Source organism: Punica granatum, chromosome 1 (genome assembly GCF_007655135.1).
Source record: "Punica granatum isolate Tunisia-2019 chromosome 1, ASM765513v2, whole genome shotgun sequence".
NCBI classification, from domain to species: Eukaryota; Viridiplantae; Streptophyta; class Magnoliopsida; order Myrtales; family Lythraceae; genus Punica; species Punica granatum.
In genome coordinates this window covers 10,169,806-10,186,047 of record NC_045127.1, presented here as the reverse complement: position 1 = coordinate 10,186,047, position 16,242 = coordinate 10,169,806, and the positions used below count along the sequence as shown (strand labels likewise).

Genomic DNA, 16,242 nt, shown 5'->3' with positions numbered 1-16,242 from the left:
TTCTCCCCGGGAACTATCTCGGACAGTGTGAACGACTCATCAACAGTATCATGGGGCAAATTCTAGTCACTCTTAATTCTCATTATTCGCACTGCAATAGGCAATGCAGAATGAGAGCGTCTTGGATACAACGGCTTGTTGTACTTGTTAAGCAATTCATAAAACCGGTGAGCATCATCATTGGGATCCTCTTCTTCGTCGTTGTCATTGGTGTGCTCATCCTCGTTTGTAGAAATTGCACCGCCATTCTGCTCAGATTGATACCCAAATTCTTGCATAGCTGCATCATGTATCATATCTTCAACCAGTTGCGGTGGATCCAGAAAATCCTATTGTGCAGTTTTGGCTTGAGCTTCAACCTTCTCCCAGTGATCTGTCCAATACCAGTAATTAGGTTTGAACCCTCACCTCAGCAAATGCAACTTCACGTCTTTCTCTGATAAGATTTTCCCTCGCCTTTGGCATTTTACGCAAGGACATCCGATTCTACCATCTTAAATAGATCCAATTTGAAAGCATGTCGTATAAATATGTCAACCCCTTTAATGAACTCCGGTCTGAGGCCCCCGTGGCTAGGGTGGGTCCTATCATACATCCAGGTCTGTGCGGAGAAATATGCATCTGTATATAATCACACAATCCATAAAAAGTTACTAGATCATTATATATATAGTCAAAATTTCAACAAGATTACTGCATTATAAATTTTTTTTTGTAATTACATCGGTGGTCCAAAAAGTTTCATTAATGTATCAAGTTGGTCCAAAAAATTTTTTTTGCTACTTGATGGTACAAAATGTTTCAAAGTTGTAACATGATAGTACAAACCGTTATCTCGCCATTGACGTCGTCATCTCGTCATTGACATGGGTGGACCTTTAAGTTAATTAAAGAAATATTTTGTACCATTATGTTACATCTGTAAAACATTTTGGACTATTAAGTGATAACTTCAAAAAAGTTTGAACCATCATGTAACGTTCCATCAACTCCTAAAAACATATTGGAGCCACGTGTCGGCCACGTCAGCTTCGCTTGACGGTGTCAATGGTGAGATAACGGTTTGTACTATCATGTTACACTTTTGAAACATTTTGTACCATCAAGTAGCAAAAAAAACTTTTTGGACCAACTTGATACATTAGTGAAACTTTTTGGACCACCGGTGTAATTACCCTTTTTTTTTCTAAAGGTGCATTATGTTTTACACTTAATAAATTTCTGGCCAGTGATTCTCAACTTATATATAAACATATTTATCTGCCCAATTTTAAGACTGGAAGCTCTCTTATACCAGGGGCTATATATGGCAATTTTCATTGACATCAATTAAACGATTTAATTCTAACAAATTTGACCTCTAATCGCTCGATATGTATTTTGCTAATCACATAGGTCAAAGATTTACAGATATATGATCAAAGCTTTCGATTGAAGTCTATTGAGAGATTAGCTATATAACAATAACCGTAACTGTACGTGTGTAAGAACGAATCGTAAAAGCTTCACCTATATACGGAGTTGACACAAAGCTAGGGTTTTGATGATGAAACATACAATTGCATCGAGAAGGCCGAATCAATAAGGCTTACTGGAGAAAATTGCCGTCGGAGGATCGGAGGAGCTTCGAATCCCTCAAAGATTTCGATATATGGGGCGCCGTGGAGCAAGGGGAGGGTGGGATATAAGACAAGAAGAGCAGAATGACGTCTCTTGTCCATCTGGTCAATCTGATCTGTTATGTGAATGGAACTCAGAGTTCTGTACAAGCATCTAATTACGGAATATGGACGGAATTTTCCGACTCTATTTTCCTTTTGTAATCCGTCTCTAAAGTGATTGAGACGGGAAATTCCGTGTGAAATCCATCTCTAATACGTGGAGACGAAATCTCACAGTCAATTCACGTCTAAGCTGTTGAGACGAGGGTCTCTGTCTTTAATCCATCTATTACTGTTGAGATGGAAAATTCTGTGTCAAATCCATTTCTAAGTCATGGAGGCAGAAAATTCCATTTCTAAGTCACCTCTTATATGTTGAGACGGATTCTCAGTTTTCACCAAACACGTCCAAGCAATAGAGAGGTAAATTGGAACGGAAGTTTCCGTCTATGTGATTAGGGACGGTAATTTTCCGTCTATGCCGTCCGTCTAAAAGTTTATGTATGGAATTATGGACGGATTTTCCCGACTTAGCATATAGACGAATTGTTCGTTCTATAAGGCTTTTAGATGGAAATTTCGTCTCAATTTCCGCCTCTAACACTTCCGTCTCTTTTCCGTTGATAAGTCGGTCTATAATTTGGACATGTCAATTTTCGTCTAAATTTTTCTATTCGATTATGACTGTTTTCTTGTAGTGGTTCATGTTACCGAACCTTTTTGTACAGCACCCCTATCTAAGCTAGACTTGTAGTCACAATATCAAACTTAAGGGTGTAAGTGAGACGAGATAATTCGCAAACGGTTCGAGCTCGACTCAATGAAAGCTCAAGTTTGGCTCAATAAAAGGTCGAATTTGACTCGATCTTATCGAGCTCAAGCTCTCCAATCATACAAGTTTGAGCTTAAAGTATTCGGCTCGAAAAACTCGTGAGCCTGAGTGAATTTTTTTATTATATATATATATATATATATATTATTGGTTGTTATAGCTCAGGCCCTCCGCCCACATAATAAGGCCCCAGTAATAATAATTTTATATTTCGGAAATCAATAAAATTATAGTTGATATTTTGTTGTAATCAATATCGTTGGATTATACTTTGTCTGATACTAGGCTATTGAACCCGTGCATTGCATTTTGAAACGAAAATTTATTATGAAACATTAGATATTACACAATTATTAATATTAAATTTATAATTTATATTAATATATAGAAAAAAAAATTGTTCTTGTACTATATAAAATTTAATACGATAAACTTCGTACCCACGCTAGATAATATTAATTAAAGAATTCATAAGCAAATTATTTATGTAAAATATTTCATAGACATGATCTCAATTATCGATTCAATTTACAAGAAAAAAGTTATAAAATCCAAAAAAATCCCTGGCTAGTTTATTATCAGGGTTAATTACACTGGTGGTCCAAAAGTTTTAATAATGTATCGGGTTAGTCAAAAAAGTTTTTTTTTTTTTGCTACTTGATGGTACAAAATGTTTCAAAGTTGTAACATGATAGTACAAACCGCCATCTCGTCTTTGACGTCGTCAAGCCGTCTTTTACAAGACTGTAAATTTTACACCATCATGTAACTTACGTAAAACATTTTGTACTATTAAGATACACCTTCAAAACATTTTGCACCATCATGTAACGTCCCACAAAAATCGGTTTTGCACCATCGGCATCGGCTTGACGGCGTCAATGGCGAGATGACGGTTTATACTATCATGTTACAACTTTGAAACATTTAGTACCATCAAGTAGCAAAAAAGACTTTTTGGACCAACCTGATATATTATTAAAACTTTTTGGACCATCAGTGTAATTTACCCTTATTATTAATGAAAGATTAATAATCATAGAGTTTATGAAATTTTAATATTAGGTATTCGTAATTGTCTTTTTCCACTCATATTTCATATATTAAGTTTTGTAAAATAACTAATCGCTTCTATGAGAGATTTACTTAAGTTAACTTTTATACGGCTAATAATGATTATTAAAATTAATTGAGTAAAGTTTAATAATTCTTAGTCTTTAAGATTATGTATATATAATTACTAATAAAATTGCAATTACTTATAAAATAATAATAATAATAATAATAAGGGATAGTATTCTTCTTTAATTTTTTAAAATTTAGTTTCTTTAATTACAATAGTAATTAATATTATTCAATTTCTATATAGCATACTAATTGATTATACATTTACGATTCTACTCCTAGTTAATAGGGTATGATACAACTCTATATATATATAGATTGTTGTTTATAGTATTCGGTTCGAAACACTCACGAGCTTGAATGAGCCTTCAATTTATTTGACGAGCCAAGCTCGAATGTTCAAGCTTGACCAAGCTCAAGTCGAAGCCTGAACTCAGGAGCACATTGACAAGACCAGCTTGAGCCTTGTAGATTCAGTCTCAACTCGACTCGTTTACACCCCTAATCAAAGCTCATGCACTACAGCTACTCTTCGCTCGTTTAAGTCTATCAAAAGCCACTGATAGTTTTTTTTGTCCAACGTCTCAAGGAGTTTAGGATCGACCCTATATGATTTTTTTCATGAAAGATCCATTTGCAACCACGTCAAGATTAGCTTGAGTGAGTCTTAGCAACCCATTGTAGAATGACGACATCTTTGTCCAATCCTAATACCATGATAGGGGCATCTGAGCAGTAGATACTTGAACCTTTTAGGTTTTGTTTGGGAATGGAGGGGGTTTAACTCGACTTCATTCCACTATAAATATTATTTTTTTGTTGCAATGATTATATTGTTGAATTATGGGAAAAAGTAATGAATAATTGAGAGAAAGTAATGATTGTGTTGTTGAATTGTTGAAAAAGTAATAAATAGTTGAGAGAATTTAGTATTAAAAATTGAATTGAATTGTAGTTAATATAAAAAAAATTGAAAAAAAAATGAAAAGTAATAATTGTGTTGTTAAATTGAAGATAAGTGAAGTTAAAAGGAAAAAAATACAAGTTAAGCTTAATTTTAGTTTTCTCAAGATTAACTTTCATATTTAAGGTGATAAAACTATTTTAAATATCTATCTTTATTGTTATGTAGAAACTTATGTTTCTACGATTTGATTGTATATTTCGACTATGTGGATCATCTACCGTTTCTAAATAGAAACTCGATTTGGATAGCTTCGACTAGAAGTCCCGGCCTAATAAGGGTCCCGACGAATAAGTCCAGTCCAGTGATTTAAGCCTGGTTAGCAATTTGGTAGTTCTAGCGACAATAGTGCGTGCTTTTATGAGTTTTTTTTAAAAAAAAACCTCCACTTAAGATAATATTGAGTGTGTTCATTGTTCATCCTTTAGAGACCCGAAAACAACTAATTTGAAAGATGAAGAGAGTTCTTCTGCAACAAAACTTGGGCTATGTGGATCTTATTTTCAGTGGCTAAGGGCATGTCCCAGTGACACTATAGCTTGTTTGGCAAATGAGTAATTTTTTAACTCTACTTCACTTTTAACTCCACTTATCTCAATTCAACAACACAATTATTATTTTTATCTTTTTTTCAATTTTTTATCTTAACTACCATTCAATACAATTTTTAATATTAAATTTTTTCAACTATTCATTACTCTTTTTTTTTCATAATTCAATAACACAATCATTATAATTCCAAATAAATATAGTTATTTGGGCTTGTTTGGGAACTAAGTTAAGTTAACTATAAACTTTTTAAAATTGAATAATAGTCCCACAATTTGTTTCATTTTCAGAAACATGCCCTAGCTCCCCTCTCTCCTCTCCATCACTGCATTGTTTATGTTGCGTTTGGTTTCAAAGTAGGATTTTAAAATCAAATTTTGATTTTGAAAAAGAGTGGTATAAATGGGGCCCACCCTTTGACTTTGTATGAGTTATTTTGTTTTGTTGTGAAAAAAAGTGGTATAAATGAGGCTCACTCTTTGACTTTGTATGAGTTATTTTATTTTATTGTTGATAGAATTAGGTTAAAGTTGTGATTTTAAAATCACATTTGCAAAGTTGAGATCCATGAGAGAACCATCTTCCTCTTGAGCACATTCGTCCATTTTCTCCCATCAGCCCAACCATGCGCCGTCTACATGTTTGAGTTCGAGGAGGGCGAGAAGGCATGCCTCCTCCCCAAGTGCGGCTACAGCTTCCACATAGAGTCGGTCGTCCAGTCGCCAAAAGCCAAGTCTAAACTAGAGCGTCCATTTCCATCTCTGATCCCGATCCAAGCTCTGGCCTTTGCGAGGATTCGAAACCTAATCAAAGCTCTGGTGTTCGTGTCCGTGTCCATCTCCAATGCCTCGAATCGAAGGCTAATCGAAGCCTTGCTGATGTGATTCGAGGCAAAGAGTGCTTCGATTGAAGGAACATGTCAGTCACTGATGTCGATCTAGCTTCGATTGAACCGTGTCCTGATCTCATCGGGAGCTCCATTGCGATGCTTCCATCAAAGGCTTGCTGCTGTTATTCGAGGCAGAAAAGGCTTTGATTGCTGCTGTGATTTGATGCAGTGGGAAGATGGATGGATCGATGGTGGATGGCCATGGGAAAGACAAAGAGCAGCTAAGAAAGTCGAGAAGAGAGAGAGGGAGTTCAGTGGAAAGAGAGAGGAGTAGGGTTATTTTTGAAATAATAAAAAAATTATGAGTCAATTTTTAATTTTTAAAAACTATAAAATTAAATTAAATTATACTCAACTCTATTACCAAACGCAACCTAAATAAGAGAATTTAACGAGGAGAAGGAAGCTGCTGATTTAGATCTTGAATTTTGAGTTCCAGCTAGTTTCTTTTTCCACATCACTTTCGATTAGAATTAATCTAATGCAACATGACATCAAACCAAAAAAGGAAGATCAATGAGGGAACTAGGAAGTAGCAAGCCCAATTTAGTCCTGATAGGCCTCAATTAGGCTATACGCGTGTCTGACAAGTCTGGTCAATTCCTCCGTATTAGGAGAAAGTCATGTGACGTTATGGATATATCACGTAATATCTATCACAAATCAATTAATATTAAACACATCAACACCGATGGTTACAAATTTAAAAAATGGCATTGTTTAGGAAAAATAATGGCCCGTTTGTTTTCAGGGTTAAAATCATAAAAATTTTAATTTTAACTTTAACTTAACCCACTACACAACAAAAATACACATTTCTCAAGTCAAAAATTTGAACTTTAACTTTAACTTAACACACTACACAATATTTTATCATTTTCACAATTAAAATCAAAATTACTTTAACTCTGAAAGCAAATGCACCATAAGATTTTTTTTATTGAATCTTTTGTGACACGCTGCCATGTGACGCGGTTAAGACTTGCCCACATTAGTGCGGGCCGGGCCAAGCGGGCTCCCTGTCCCTTGCCGCCCTCCTTATCGTCGTCCTGTCGACGACTTGTCGCCTTACTCCACTTCCTCTCTCTCTCTCTCTCTCTAATTCCGACTGATCAATCTCCGGTCCTTAGACTAATCATTCATCGCCCCCCCCCCCCTCTCTCTCTCTCTCTCTCTCTACTGCAGAAAATTAGGGCACGGACTTCAACTCCAGCTGGCGATCGCACTCTGAGGCCCATCCCGATTTTTACCCCCTGACAGTGATTTGGGAGCTCACTCGCTTGGGGAGTTCTGTCTCTTCCCACCGGAGGGTGCGTGATCGACGGTCGTCTACATGAAGGGCTCCTCGTGCAGAGGCCTCGAGGTGTTCGATTTCAAGGAGGAGGACGAGGTCCCCGAGGAATCAGCTCGCAAGCTTTTGGGGAAGTTCGGGAAACCTAGGGTCGACGACCACGCCGGCTTGAAGTACAAGTTCCTCGAATGCGGTATGTTCGTGATCATCGTGTTAGCATTTTGAGCTGCAGTTTTAGTATGCCGGAAAATGTGGGGTTGTTGGGCTGCTGACGAGCGTCTGTGGGGAGAAAATGGAGGCAATGCGCTTCTGAGTTTGGTTTGGACGGTCATTCTGGGTTTGCTGTGTCCCTTTAGCAGTTGTTTTTTGGCTTAACCTTTTGCAGTGTTAGCCTCAGTGGCGTCAAATGGTGGGGTAGCAAACAGGGAACTCAGTTGATGGGTTTCCGATCATGTTTTTGTCTGGCCTTCTTTTGCTAGTTTGGGCTTTCCCGCTAGCCTTTGAGCTGCAGTACTGTTCCAGAACATCCTTTCTGAGGGAAAGAAAGTTGAAGATGAAGCAAAGGCTTTATTGAACTAAAAAAATGGACCTGAGGGTCCCTTGTTGGAAGTAAGATTTGGCATATATTTTGGGGTGGAAACAGGCAGGTGATTACCTGCAACTAATTAGGAGATCGTGGCTTAAATCTTTGCACGAAGTACTTTAAGTTTGATCCTTGAAAATGAGGAACCTTGTACGTTGAAAAAATGTAGTTGTTTCCCAAAAAAAAAAATGTTTTGGGCTTAGAATGTATATTGAACTGTGTGATCAACCATTGCATATGCTAATTTAAAGTTTAGGATTTTCTTTAGTTGGGTGATGGAGGCGCTCGAAAAGTGGTAGTAGGAGAACAAGCTAGAAGGAGAAAGCATTTTAGTTTTCTTGTACATGTTGCTGGCTTGGTTGTTTTTCCCATTGAATCAGAGGCATGCATGTTTATCTCTTGAATAAGCAGAATTATTTGCAGCCCATGCAATAGGTGTTGTACTGTTACTGGTGCTGAGGATGATCTCGGTTGGATATCTGGCTAGAGATGTGTCCTAATCAGAAGGGAGCCTTGTTGTGTTGAATCTCTTTCTTGTGATTGCATGTGTTTAAATATATGGTTATTGTGTATAATGGGTTGTTTGCCATCTATTGTCACCATGTTATGTATGACATTTGGAAAAGCATAAACAACGACATGGATTCTATCAGCTGCTTATGTTTGGGACTGGGTGCATCAGACCCTGCAACTAATTGCTTAGTGAATTTTCTTTTTCAATTACTAGCGGTTGGAGATTGTTGTTAGTTTACTTAATTCTATATGCTTAAAAACTGTATGCCTTTTTTCTGGTGGGTGGTTTTTATTTATTGAGAAGCTATTAGCTCCATCGATGTCACTTATTCAAACTGTCTTTGCAGTCGCCCATGGATCCAATCTTCAGAGTAAAAATTCTGGGGATTTGCCTTGTGTAGATGTCGATGATCCTGATGAGAAAAATTGCACGATGAATGCTGCATTGGGCATGGGAGGGGGCAGTCCTATCAAAGAATCAAGCGCCACTGTCACTTTTGCTATGCAATTTGATTCTTTAGGTGATGGACTGGACACTTACTGCAGGATAGATAATCAAGAATATAGGAGTTCATGTTCTGAAGAAGAGATGAGGACTTCAAGTCCTAATGCATCTTCACCTGGGGAAAGTCCATCCAATAGTGCCCTCTCAGAGTCTCCATCCAACGTAAGTTAACTGAAAATCTTTCTTCAGAATTACTAGCATGATACATGCTGAAGTTCATAATGGCAAGCTCTTTGCAGGACAAGTCTGTTGATCTGAATTCTGATGCTGAGAATGCTAATGAGCAAGCCTCTACTTCAGATATTGAAGAAGATGGTCCGTTTTATCATATTACTTTTCTTTTTTTTTTTGTGATCAAGACTCATATGAAGTGATAGAATGGATATGCTCCTTAGGTTTTATGTTCTTACTTGATTATATTATTTCAGGTTCTTTAAATGGCCATGCATCAAACTTTCATGTGGACAGCATGGAATTGGTACCTATCATCTCTAAACTCATTCCATCTGATGATGAAATTTATTGTGTAGCATTTCAATCTTGATGTGTTTGATTTCATTTGTCTGATCTTTTAGCCCAGTCGGTTGTCACTTTGGGAGAACTGTTATCTGTTTCCAACTCCCTGGATATACTGATTTTCACCTCAACCAATAGAAACATAAAGTATGTGGCAGTGATATGCATGGCATATCGTTGATTTTTTTTTTTTGGCATATCCTTGATTGGGTTCTTACGTGTCTCTGTATTGCCATTCTTTCCTTTTGTTGCCTTTTGGCTATGTCTGGCCTTTCTTCTCTCTCTTGTCCTGCTAAAGTTCTCCACATGAATGATGATCTGCAGTTGGTTAGTCATCCATATTGTTCTGATAAGCTGATGTAACAATTTTCATGAGAAAGATGAACCATTCCTACATGGTTATTATAAGTAAATTGACATGCTGTTAATCACGCATCAGTTTTTTCTATTCTTACTGAAATATTCAGAAGTTATCTGAACAAAGCAGCTACACAATTGTAGGTTGGCACAAATGGGGCGCTTGTGGTTTTTCCTGAATACGTCATATACAGGGCCAATTACTACATGGAGCCCGTTCTTAGCTTTTCTCGAACTTGTGTGAAAATTGAGGGTTCGACCACTCATGGAAAAGAAAGAGGCTTGACCCTTGAATGTTCTGTAGATGATATTGTCAATATTTCATGTCAGTGGTTTAACAAAGTAAGTAACAAGATTCTTTTACTGAGATGTTCTTTTGGAAGTTTCTATCTCTGTTGGTGAATGCTCAGCTGCATGACAATTGTCAAATTTTATCAGGTTGAAACAGTCTTGATCAAGTTGCATCTGATCTCCAAGGATGCAACGCAAGCTGATAGCACGAACAGCTCTTCTGGTCAGTGCACATATTGGAGTCTTCATCCTTTTTAAAACTTGGATTTATGATTTTGGCTTAGATTATTTATGCATGTTTGAACTTTTCTGCTTTCATTGTCCTCTTACTACGATGAAATAATTTTTTTCTCGCACTAATGGTTTAATTGATTTCTTTTATGCCTTTGCAGGTATTGAGGAGTTGAAATTTGCTGTTGTTGATCCAAACTGGTTTAAGAAGCAGGATGTTATAACGGCCTTGAATGTGAAATATTCAAGTATATGGGACTTTGTAATCGCGTGAGTGCATAATATTTTATTGTTATTGTTTCCAAATAATCTTCTTTTTTTTAATGGATACACGATAATCAATTTGGTTAACTTATATTCCTCCTCTTAACTTCATTTTTTTAACAAAAATATTGTCTTTTGTAGTACTGACACAGGGATGGATGTTGTTGACGTGAGCCATCAGAAGCGTTATTTTCCTAAGTAAGTGAAGCAATACATTTCCAGGATTTAATGCTATTTTCACGGTCATAATTGTCTTATTTTCTCTTTATATCACTTGCAGTTTAGAATGACTCGATATTCATTGGAAAAATTTTTATTATGAGAGACTGGGTTTTTCATTGTCTAGATTAATTGTTGAAACAAGTTCAGGAAAGAGTAATTATGAAATGTTTGTAGTTCTACGGATTCCCCTGGTGCCTCAGAAGTAAAGTTTCATCTAGTTTTGTACTTCCCTTGGTTAATTCACCAGTGTGTGGATGTATTATCATTTCCCTGTCGCGTTAGAAGTGAGGTTCCATCTGGTTTCCTACTTCTCCGCTAAATTTAAATGCGTGCTTATTAATATTTTATGTGCTTATATGCTGCACACATCTGCATTTTCAGTTTTGATGAGCCTTTTGAAGAGCTTATCTACCCAAAGGGGGATTCAGATGCCGTGTCAATCAGTAAAAGAGATGTTGATTTACTACAACCGGAGACATTTATCAATGATACCATTATTGATTTTTACATCAAGTAAGTAATTATATATGTGTCTTGTATAGTTAAAAATTCCTTTTTAACATTTTTATGAAAAATAGTCAAATTAATTGAATATGTTGTAGTATATGGAAAAATATGGAGGAAAACGCGTGTGCTCGCATCACAAAATCACATGCACAAAATGATAGAATTCATTTCACTGGCTATAGTTTTATTGGTTGGCACTAGTGGGTTTAACTGGAGTTGGAGTAGGTTTCTGTGTGAAACAGGTTCATCTCAAGATTATTTCTAGGAGTACGACTCCTTTGGCTAAAGATTCTCTATGTTTTTACAGGTACTTGAAGAAGCAAATCCACCAAGAAGATATGCACAGATTCCACTTTTTCAATAGCTTTTTTTTTAGGAAGCTTGCGGATATGGACAAAGATCCGTCTAGTGCTTGCGATGGCAGGGCAGCTTTTCTACGTGTTCGTAAATGGACCAGGAAAATCAATTTATTTGAGAAGGATTACATCTTCATTCCTGTGAACTTCAAGTAAGACCGTTCGCAAAACCAACACTTTCATCTTATAGCATATATTACAGATTTGCTGCTCATATGGATTCTTTTACTGAGCTGATTACAGTCTCCATTGGAGCTTGATTGTCATCTGTCACCCTGGCGAGGTTGCTAGTTTTAGTGGTGAGTGCAACAATTTTATGCTGCTTTTCTCTTATTACGTGGCCTTTTTGGTTGAGTGATGGATACAGAGTTCAATAGGATAATGTATTTTTGATTTATTTCCCTAATGTTCTGTTGCTACGTCAGATGAAGACTTGACCAAGGCCGCTAAAGTACCATGTATATTGCACATGGACTCAATTAGAGGAAGCCATACGGGTCTCAAGAATCTAGTTCAAAGGTACCTAAATGTACCGAGAATATAGAGATAAATAATATTCTATGCAGACAAGGTGACTTTGATGTGTGATTATGTATATAACGTTACCTCCATGGAGGATATCACTTCCTTGTCTCTTCTTGCATCCTTCTCACCGCTATCTTTGTTATTGTCTATTGGGTTTTGGTTTTTAGATCGTGATTTAATGATTTCTGCAAAGAATTGTAGATACAGCTATTCTTCACATCTCTTGCTCTAACTTGTGGGCTGCAAATTAAATTAGTAGGTGTGCTTCATCTTTATAGTGATATCCTTTGGCTACTTTTGTTGGAATCTTCTAAACACTACTTGAAGATTTATATTGAAGCCATAGGATTGGATTTCAAATTGTGTTATATCAGTCCTTTTGTAGTACATCTTACTTTGCTTGTAGTTGACCTGTGCCTTTTTTTCCCTCTCTGGTACTGTACAGTTATTTGTGGGAGGAGTGGAAAGAAAAGGGAAATGACGCATCCGAGCACCCCTCCTCAAAATTCTCCAATATGCGATTTGTGCCTCTTGATGTATGACCCTTGTTCATTGTTACTCATTTTCTTTTGCTGTAGTTGCATTAAGAGTAACAGGTTCCATTTGTTTGTCACGAAGTGTTCTTACTTAAGTGTCTTTTAAACTTTTGATGCATCTTATGGCTTTTCTTTAACTAAATCCACCTTGGTCAGCGGAAAATTTTAATGAATCAATCTAAAATTTACATTTGCCAAATTATCAGAGCATGCATGTAAGTATTTCTATATTTTGGCTTTAATATCTAGCTATGGTTGTTTTTCAGCTGCCACAGCAGGAAAATTCATTCGATTGTGGCCTCTTTTTGCTACATTATCTGGAGCTCTTCTTGGCGGAAGCCCCTCCTACTTTCAACCCTACCAAGATTTCCAAATTCTCTAGATATGTGAGTTATTTCCCTCTTTCTTTTGTAGTTAAATCCTCAAGTGCAACTTTTTTGATATGCTAGAACTGTTGGGGCTTGAGTTTGTAGGAGAATCAAAGGCCAACAATTACTCTGACTTACTTGCCTCTTTGGCCTGTTATCTTCTCTTTAGTTCATTAGTGTTCAGCTAGTGGTTCTTTGCTTTCCCGTGGACATGTTCATTTTCATGAGAAATTATAAGGCTTTCCTTCTATGTAAATAGTGGTCTCATCTTTTCATATGTACAACTTGGATTAGTCATGCATCATTGACCGTTTACGTGATGTTTCAGTTTCTGTGCTCTATAATTGTAAAAGTTCCTGTTACCGAGGTTTCAAGGATTCAGTGCTACTATTGTGAAGAAGCTGAAGTTTCTTTATTAATTGATATTTGAAGTACTCATAGTGACACCTGCTTTTTCTCAGCTCAACGTGGATTGGTTCCAACCTATGGAGGCATCTTTCAAGCGCACCCTCATTCAGAAACTGATTTACGAACTTCTCAACGGGCAGTCTCGGAATGCTTCTCCGGATTATTCCAGTGATAAACCCCAGTCCCCTGAAATTCTTGAAACAAAGGTCGAAAATAGATATAGTGGCAACTCTCTTGCTGGGACATCCAACCCTATCATATCTTGTCATTCAGTTCCTCAAGCGGACAAGGGGATTGAAATCGATCTGCTAGTGGACCCTTCTGTCAGGAATGCTCAGTGTGGTAGTAATGAGTCAGGCCTTGTTCTCAGAGAGCTATTCGAGCCAGGAACTTCTGGGGGATCATTTCTTGGGCATTGCCAGTCTTTCAATGAGCAATCATATTACCCCCTTGATAATGGTGTCTCGGCAATGGAGGTATTAATCAAACCTTAACATTAGCATGTTTCCAGATAGTATTTTTGCCTATTTCAGTACTAGTTCTTTAAGAAAACTAGTGCCTTTGAATTCTTATCAATTATATGGCAACAATATTCAGATTTTGATTCTGCAAATTAGTATCCAGCAAGATTTTATGTGATAAGGATTTGAAAACCTTACTTCTTGTATTTGACCTGCCGAAAGAAGAAAATGATATTTGAAAGATGAGCCTGATTTTCCATTTTCACATTGCCTTCTTGAAAAATGAAGGAGAAGAAGGGGGAAGGATTCAGTGAATGGCACTTTATAGGGCATATCGGATGATAATACATGTATCCTCTTTGAAAAATGGGAAACTCTTCCTCATTTTCCTGCCAAATTAACATGAACGTTTTTAATAAATGACACCCGTTCTTGCCCCAGTTTAGTTGTGTCATTGCATTTGGCCGAAAGAAGAAAAGGCAGGATCAAACTGCAGATGACTCGCGTGTGGCAGAACTTTTTGCATCGCAGATTCATTGGTTCTGAATCTTCTAATTCGCTTGACATCTAATTATCAGTGATATGTTCTGCAGGCAGAGGATGCAGAAATTGGTGCACAATTCGACTATGTGCCTTACGGGACTTGTGAAGAAACTGATTTCAGGGAAATGGGCAGAAGCTCACCTCAAGCTGATGGGGTCCCTTACTCAGATGATGGTGGTTTCACAGGACCCCATCATACTTGGAAATCTGAAATATCTCTGATGGGAGAGGAGGAAGACAGGGTTGAATCCCTGGAGACATCAGCTCATATTGTAGAAGATTCGGAGGAGATAAAAGTACTGGAAAATACTAATCATGGAGATGAAGCTACTAGTCCTAGTGGAAAGTTCAATACGGACGAGCATCCCTCCCCCTTAGCGGAAAACCGGGAGGAACCAAAAGAACAGGAGCTAGTTGCTTCTGCCTCATGTGCTGGCCCATTGGAGACTCAGATCATATTAGGTTCCCAGGGTCTGGACGATGGAATGCATGTCAAAAGTACTCCTGAGCCTGAGAATGTTGGCTCACCCCAACATAGACCTGCGGAGTCATCACAGATAGGTGCCGATCTGAATGGAAGTGAACCAGCTCAAGATTCGGAGGAGGGTGCTGATGTAGTCAGAGAGGAAGCAGTGGAAGCTCCCGCAGCTGTGGTCGAGATGGGTGATCAGGAGGAGGTTACTGAGCTGACGGAAGAGGAGCGTGATGCCAAGAGGAGGAGGATCAACCCTCCGCTCAAAGGTGAGGAAGGGCCCACCAGTGATGTGTCTGAGGATCTCCATTTGTGAGAGGCGCACGGGAGGGAATGGAAAGAAAGGGAAGAATGGAATGAATCTCAGTTGGTAGCTAGCTTTTAAAACGTGCCTTTTGATTCTAACCAGCCTTTTGCTCTGTCATTTATGTGGAAAGCCATGAAAATACATCATATGCTCATTTTGTGAATATTCTAGGGCACCCTACATCATATATACATACAGTAGTGATTTAGTATCTTATGAGTGGCCTCACGAAAGGCGATATTCAATCTCTTCATTCCATCGGTGTGAAAAGCATGAAGTTTGCCTTACATTTTTCGTTTTAAGCTTCCTTCCTTGATACACGAGATCTATCAACTCAGTTTGCAGCGTCTTAGACTTGGCACTGGAAACTTATGGTTTCTATCCTGACTTGCTTGTGTTAACCCATAGGGTTGTAACCTTTTCGTATTATAAACTAATGTGCCGTCCGGGTGGCTTAGGTTGTCTCGGTAGTGAGGTAAAGCTTGACTGGATTGGCCCCGCATGGAAGTAATGTTGGCATTGTTCAGGCCGTGTGGTGAGCAAGTCTCCTCACTGAATGCACTGAGCACAGGCTCATCGAAGCTGATGAGCGGCTTGAGGAGGCCAATGATGGCCTCAGTCCATATTTGGCCTAGGCAATATATGCCCAGTCTGCAAACCCTTGCTGAGCCTAGCTGAGGCCGGGGTCGGTCCAGTGAGGCCAAGACTTGCTCTATGGGAACAACTATCAGCAGCAGCACCAACTTTGCAGCCAGAGTGCAAGTGAACCAAGCAGCTCACGCGCTCTTCGGGATCAGCTCAATGGTAACAAGTGTAACTCGATTTGACCTTTTCGAGCCGGAGTCGGGTTTCCTATTTAAGGAAGCCAAGCTTGAATTCAGGAGTACCCCGGCTCGAGTATCTCATCTGATCTGACATTAGTGTTTCGGGCGCCTAAGAATAAGAAGAAAACGAGCATTAACGAGC

At 38.1% G+C, this 16,242-nt stretch overlaps 1 protein-coding gene and 1 long non-coding RNA gene across 4 annotated transcripts; one reads left to right on the top strand and one right to left on the bottom strand.

Annotated features, from left to right (window-relative positions):
• Positions 1-46: 46 nt before the first annotated feature.
• On the bottom strand, positions 47-1,809 carry LOC116189989. Of its 2 annotated transcripts, none has more exons than XR_004152586.1 (2): positions 1,510-1,809; positions 47-621 (listed from the first exon to the last, which is right to left on the bottom strand). It is a non-coding gene; the product is annotated as an uncharacterized LOC116189989 (long non-coding RNA). The 2 variants fall into 2 exon arrangements; XR_004152584.1 differs by having other exon boundaries at positions 1,593-1,800.
• A 5,325-nt stretch (positions 1,810-7,134) lies between these two features.
• LOC116187867 (probable ubiquitin-like-specific protease 2B) lies at positions 7,135-15,534 on the top strand. Of its 2 annotated transcripts, none has more exons than XM_031516874.1 (16): positions 7,135-7,504; positions 8,809-9,074; positions 9,152-9,227; positions 9,341-9,390; positions 9,930-10,127; positions 10,224-10,299; positions 10,469-10,577; positions 10,713-10,769; positions 11,175-11,306; positions 11,608-11,808; positions 11,900-11,955; positions 12,082-12,175; positions 12,627-12,717; positions 12,984-13,103; positions 13,547-13,969; positions 14,548-15,534. In XM_031516874.1, exons 1-16 carry the CDS (start codon positions 7,354-7,356, stop codon positions 15,283-15,285), a joined length of 2,838 nt encoding a protein of 945 aa, XP_031372734.1. In that variant the 5' UTR covers positions 7,135-7,353; the 3' UTR covers positions 15,286-15,534. The 2 variants fall into 2 exon arrangements, with proteins under 2 accessions (XP_031372734.1, XP_031372728.1); XM_031516868.1 differs by having other exon boundaries at positions 7,137-7,504; positions 8,755-9,074.
• Positions 15,535-16,242: the final 708 nt, after the last annotated feature.

Coding starts and splice junctions, on each gene's coding strand:
- LOC116187867 (XM_031516868.1), top strand. CDS start 7,354: ATGAAGGGCTCCTCGTGCAGAGGCCTCGAGGTGTTCGATTTCAAGGAG. Junction 9,075..9,151: donor TCTCAGAGTCTCCATCCAAC/GTAAGTTAACTG, acceptor AGCTCTTTGCAG/GACAAGTCTGTTGATCTGAA. Junction 10,770..11,174: donor CAGAAGCGTTATTTTCCTAA/GTAAGTGAAGCA, acceptor CTGCATTTTCAG/TTTTGATGAGCCTTTTGAAG.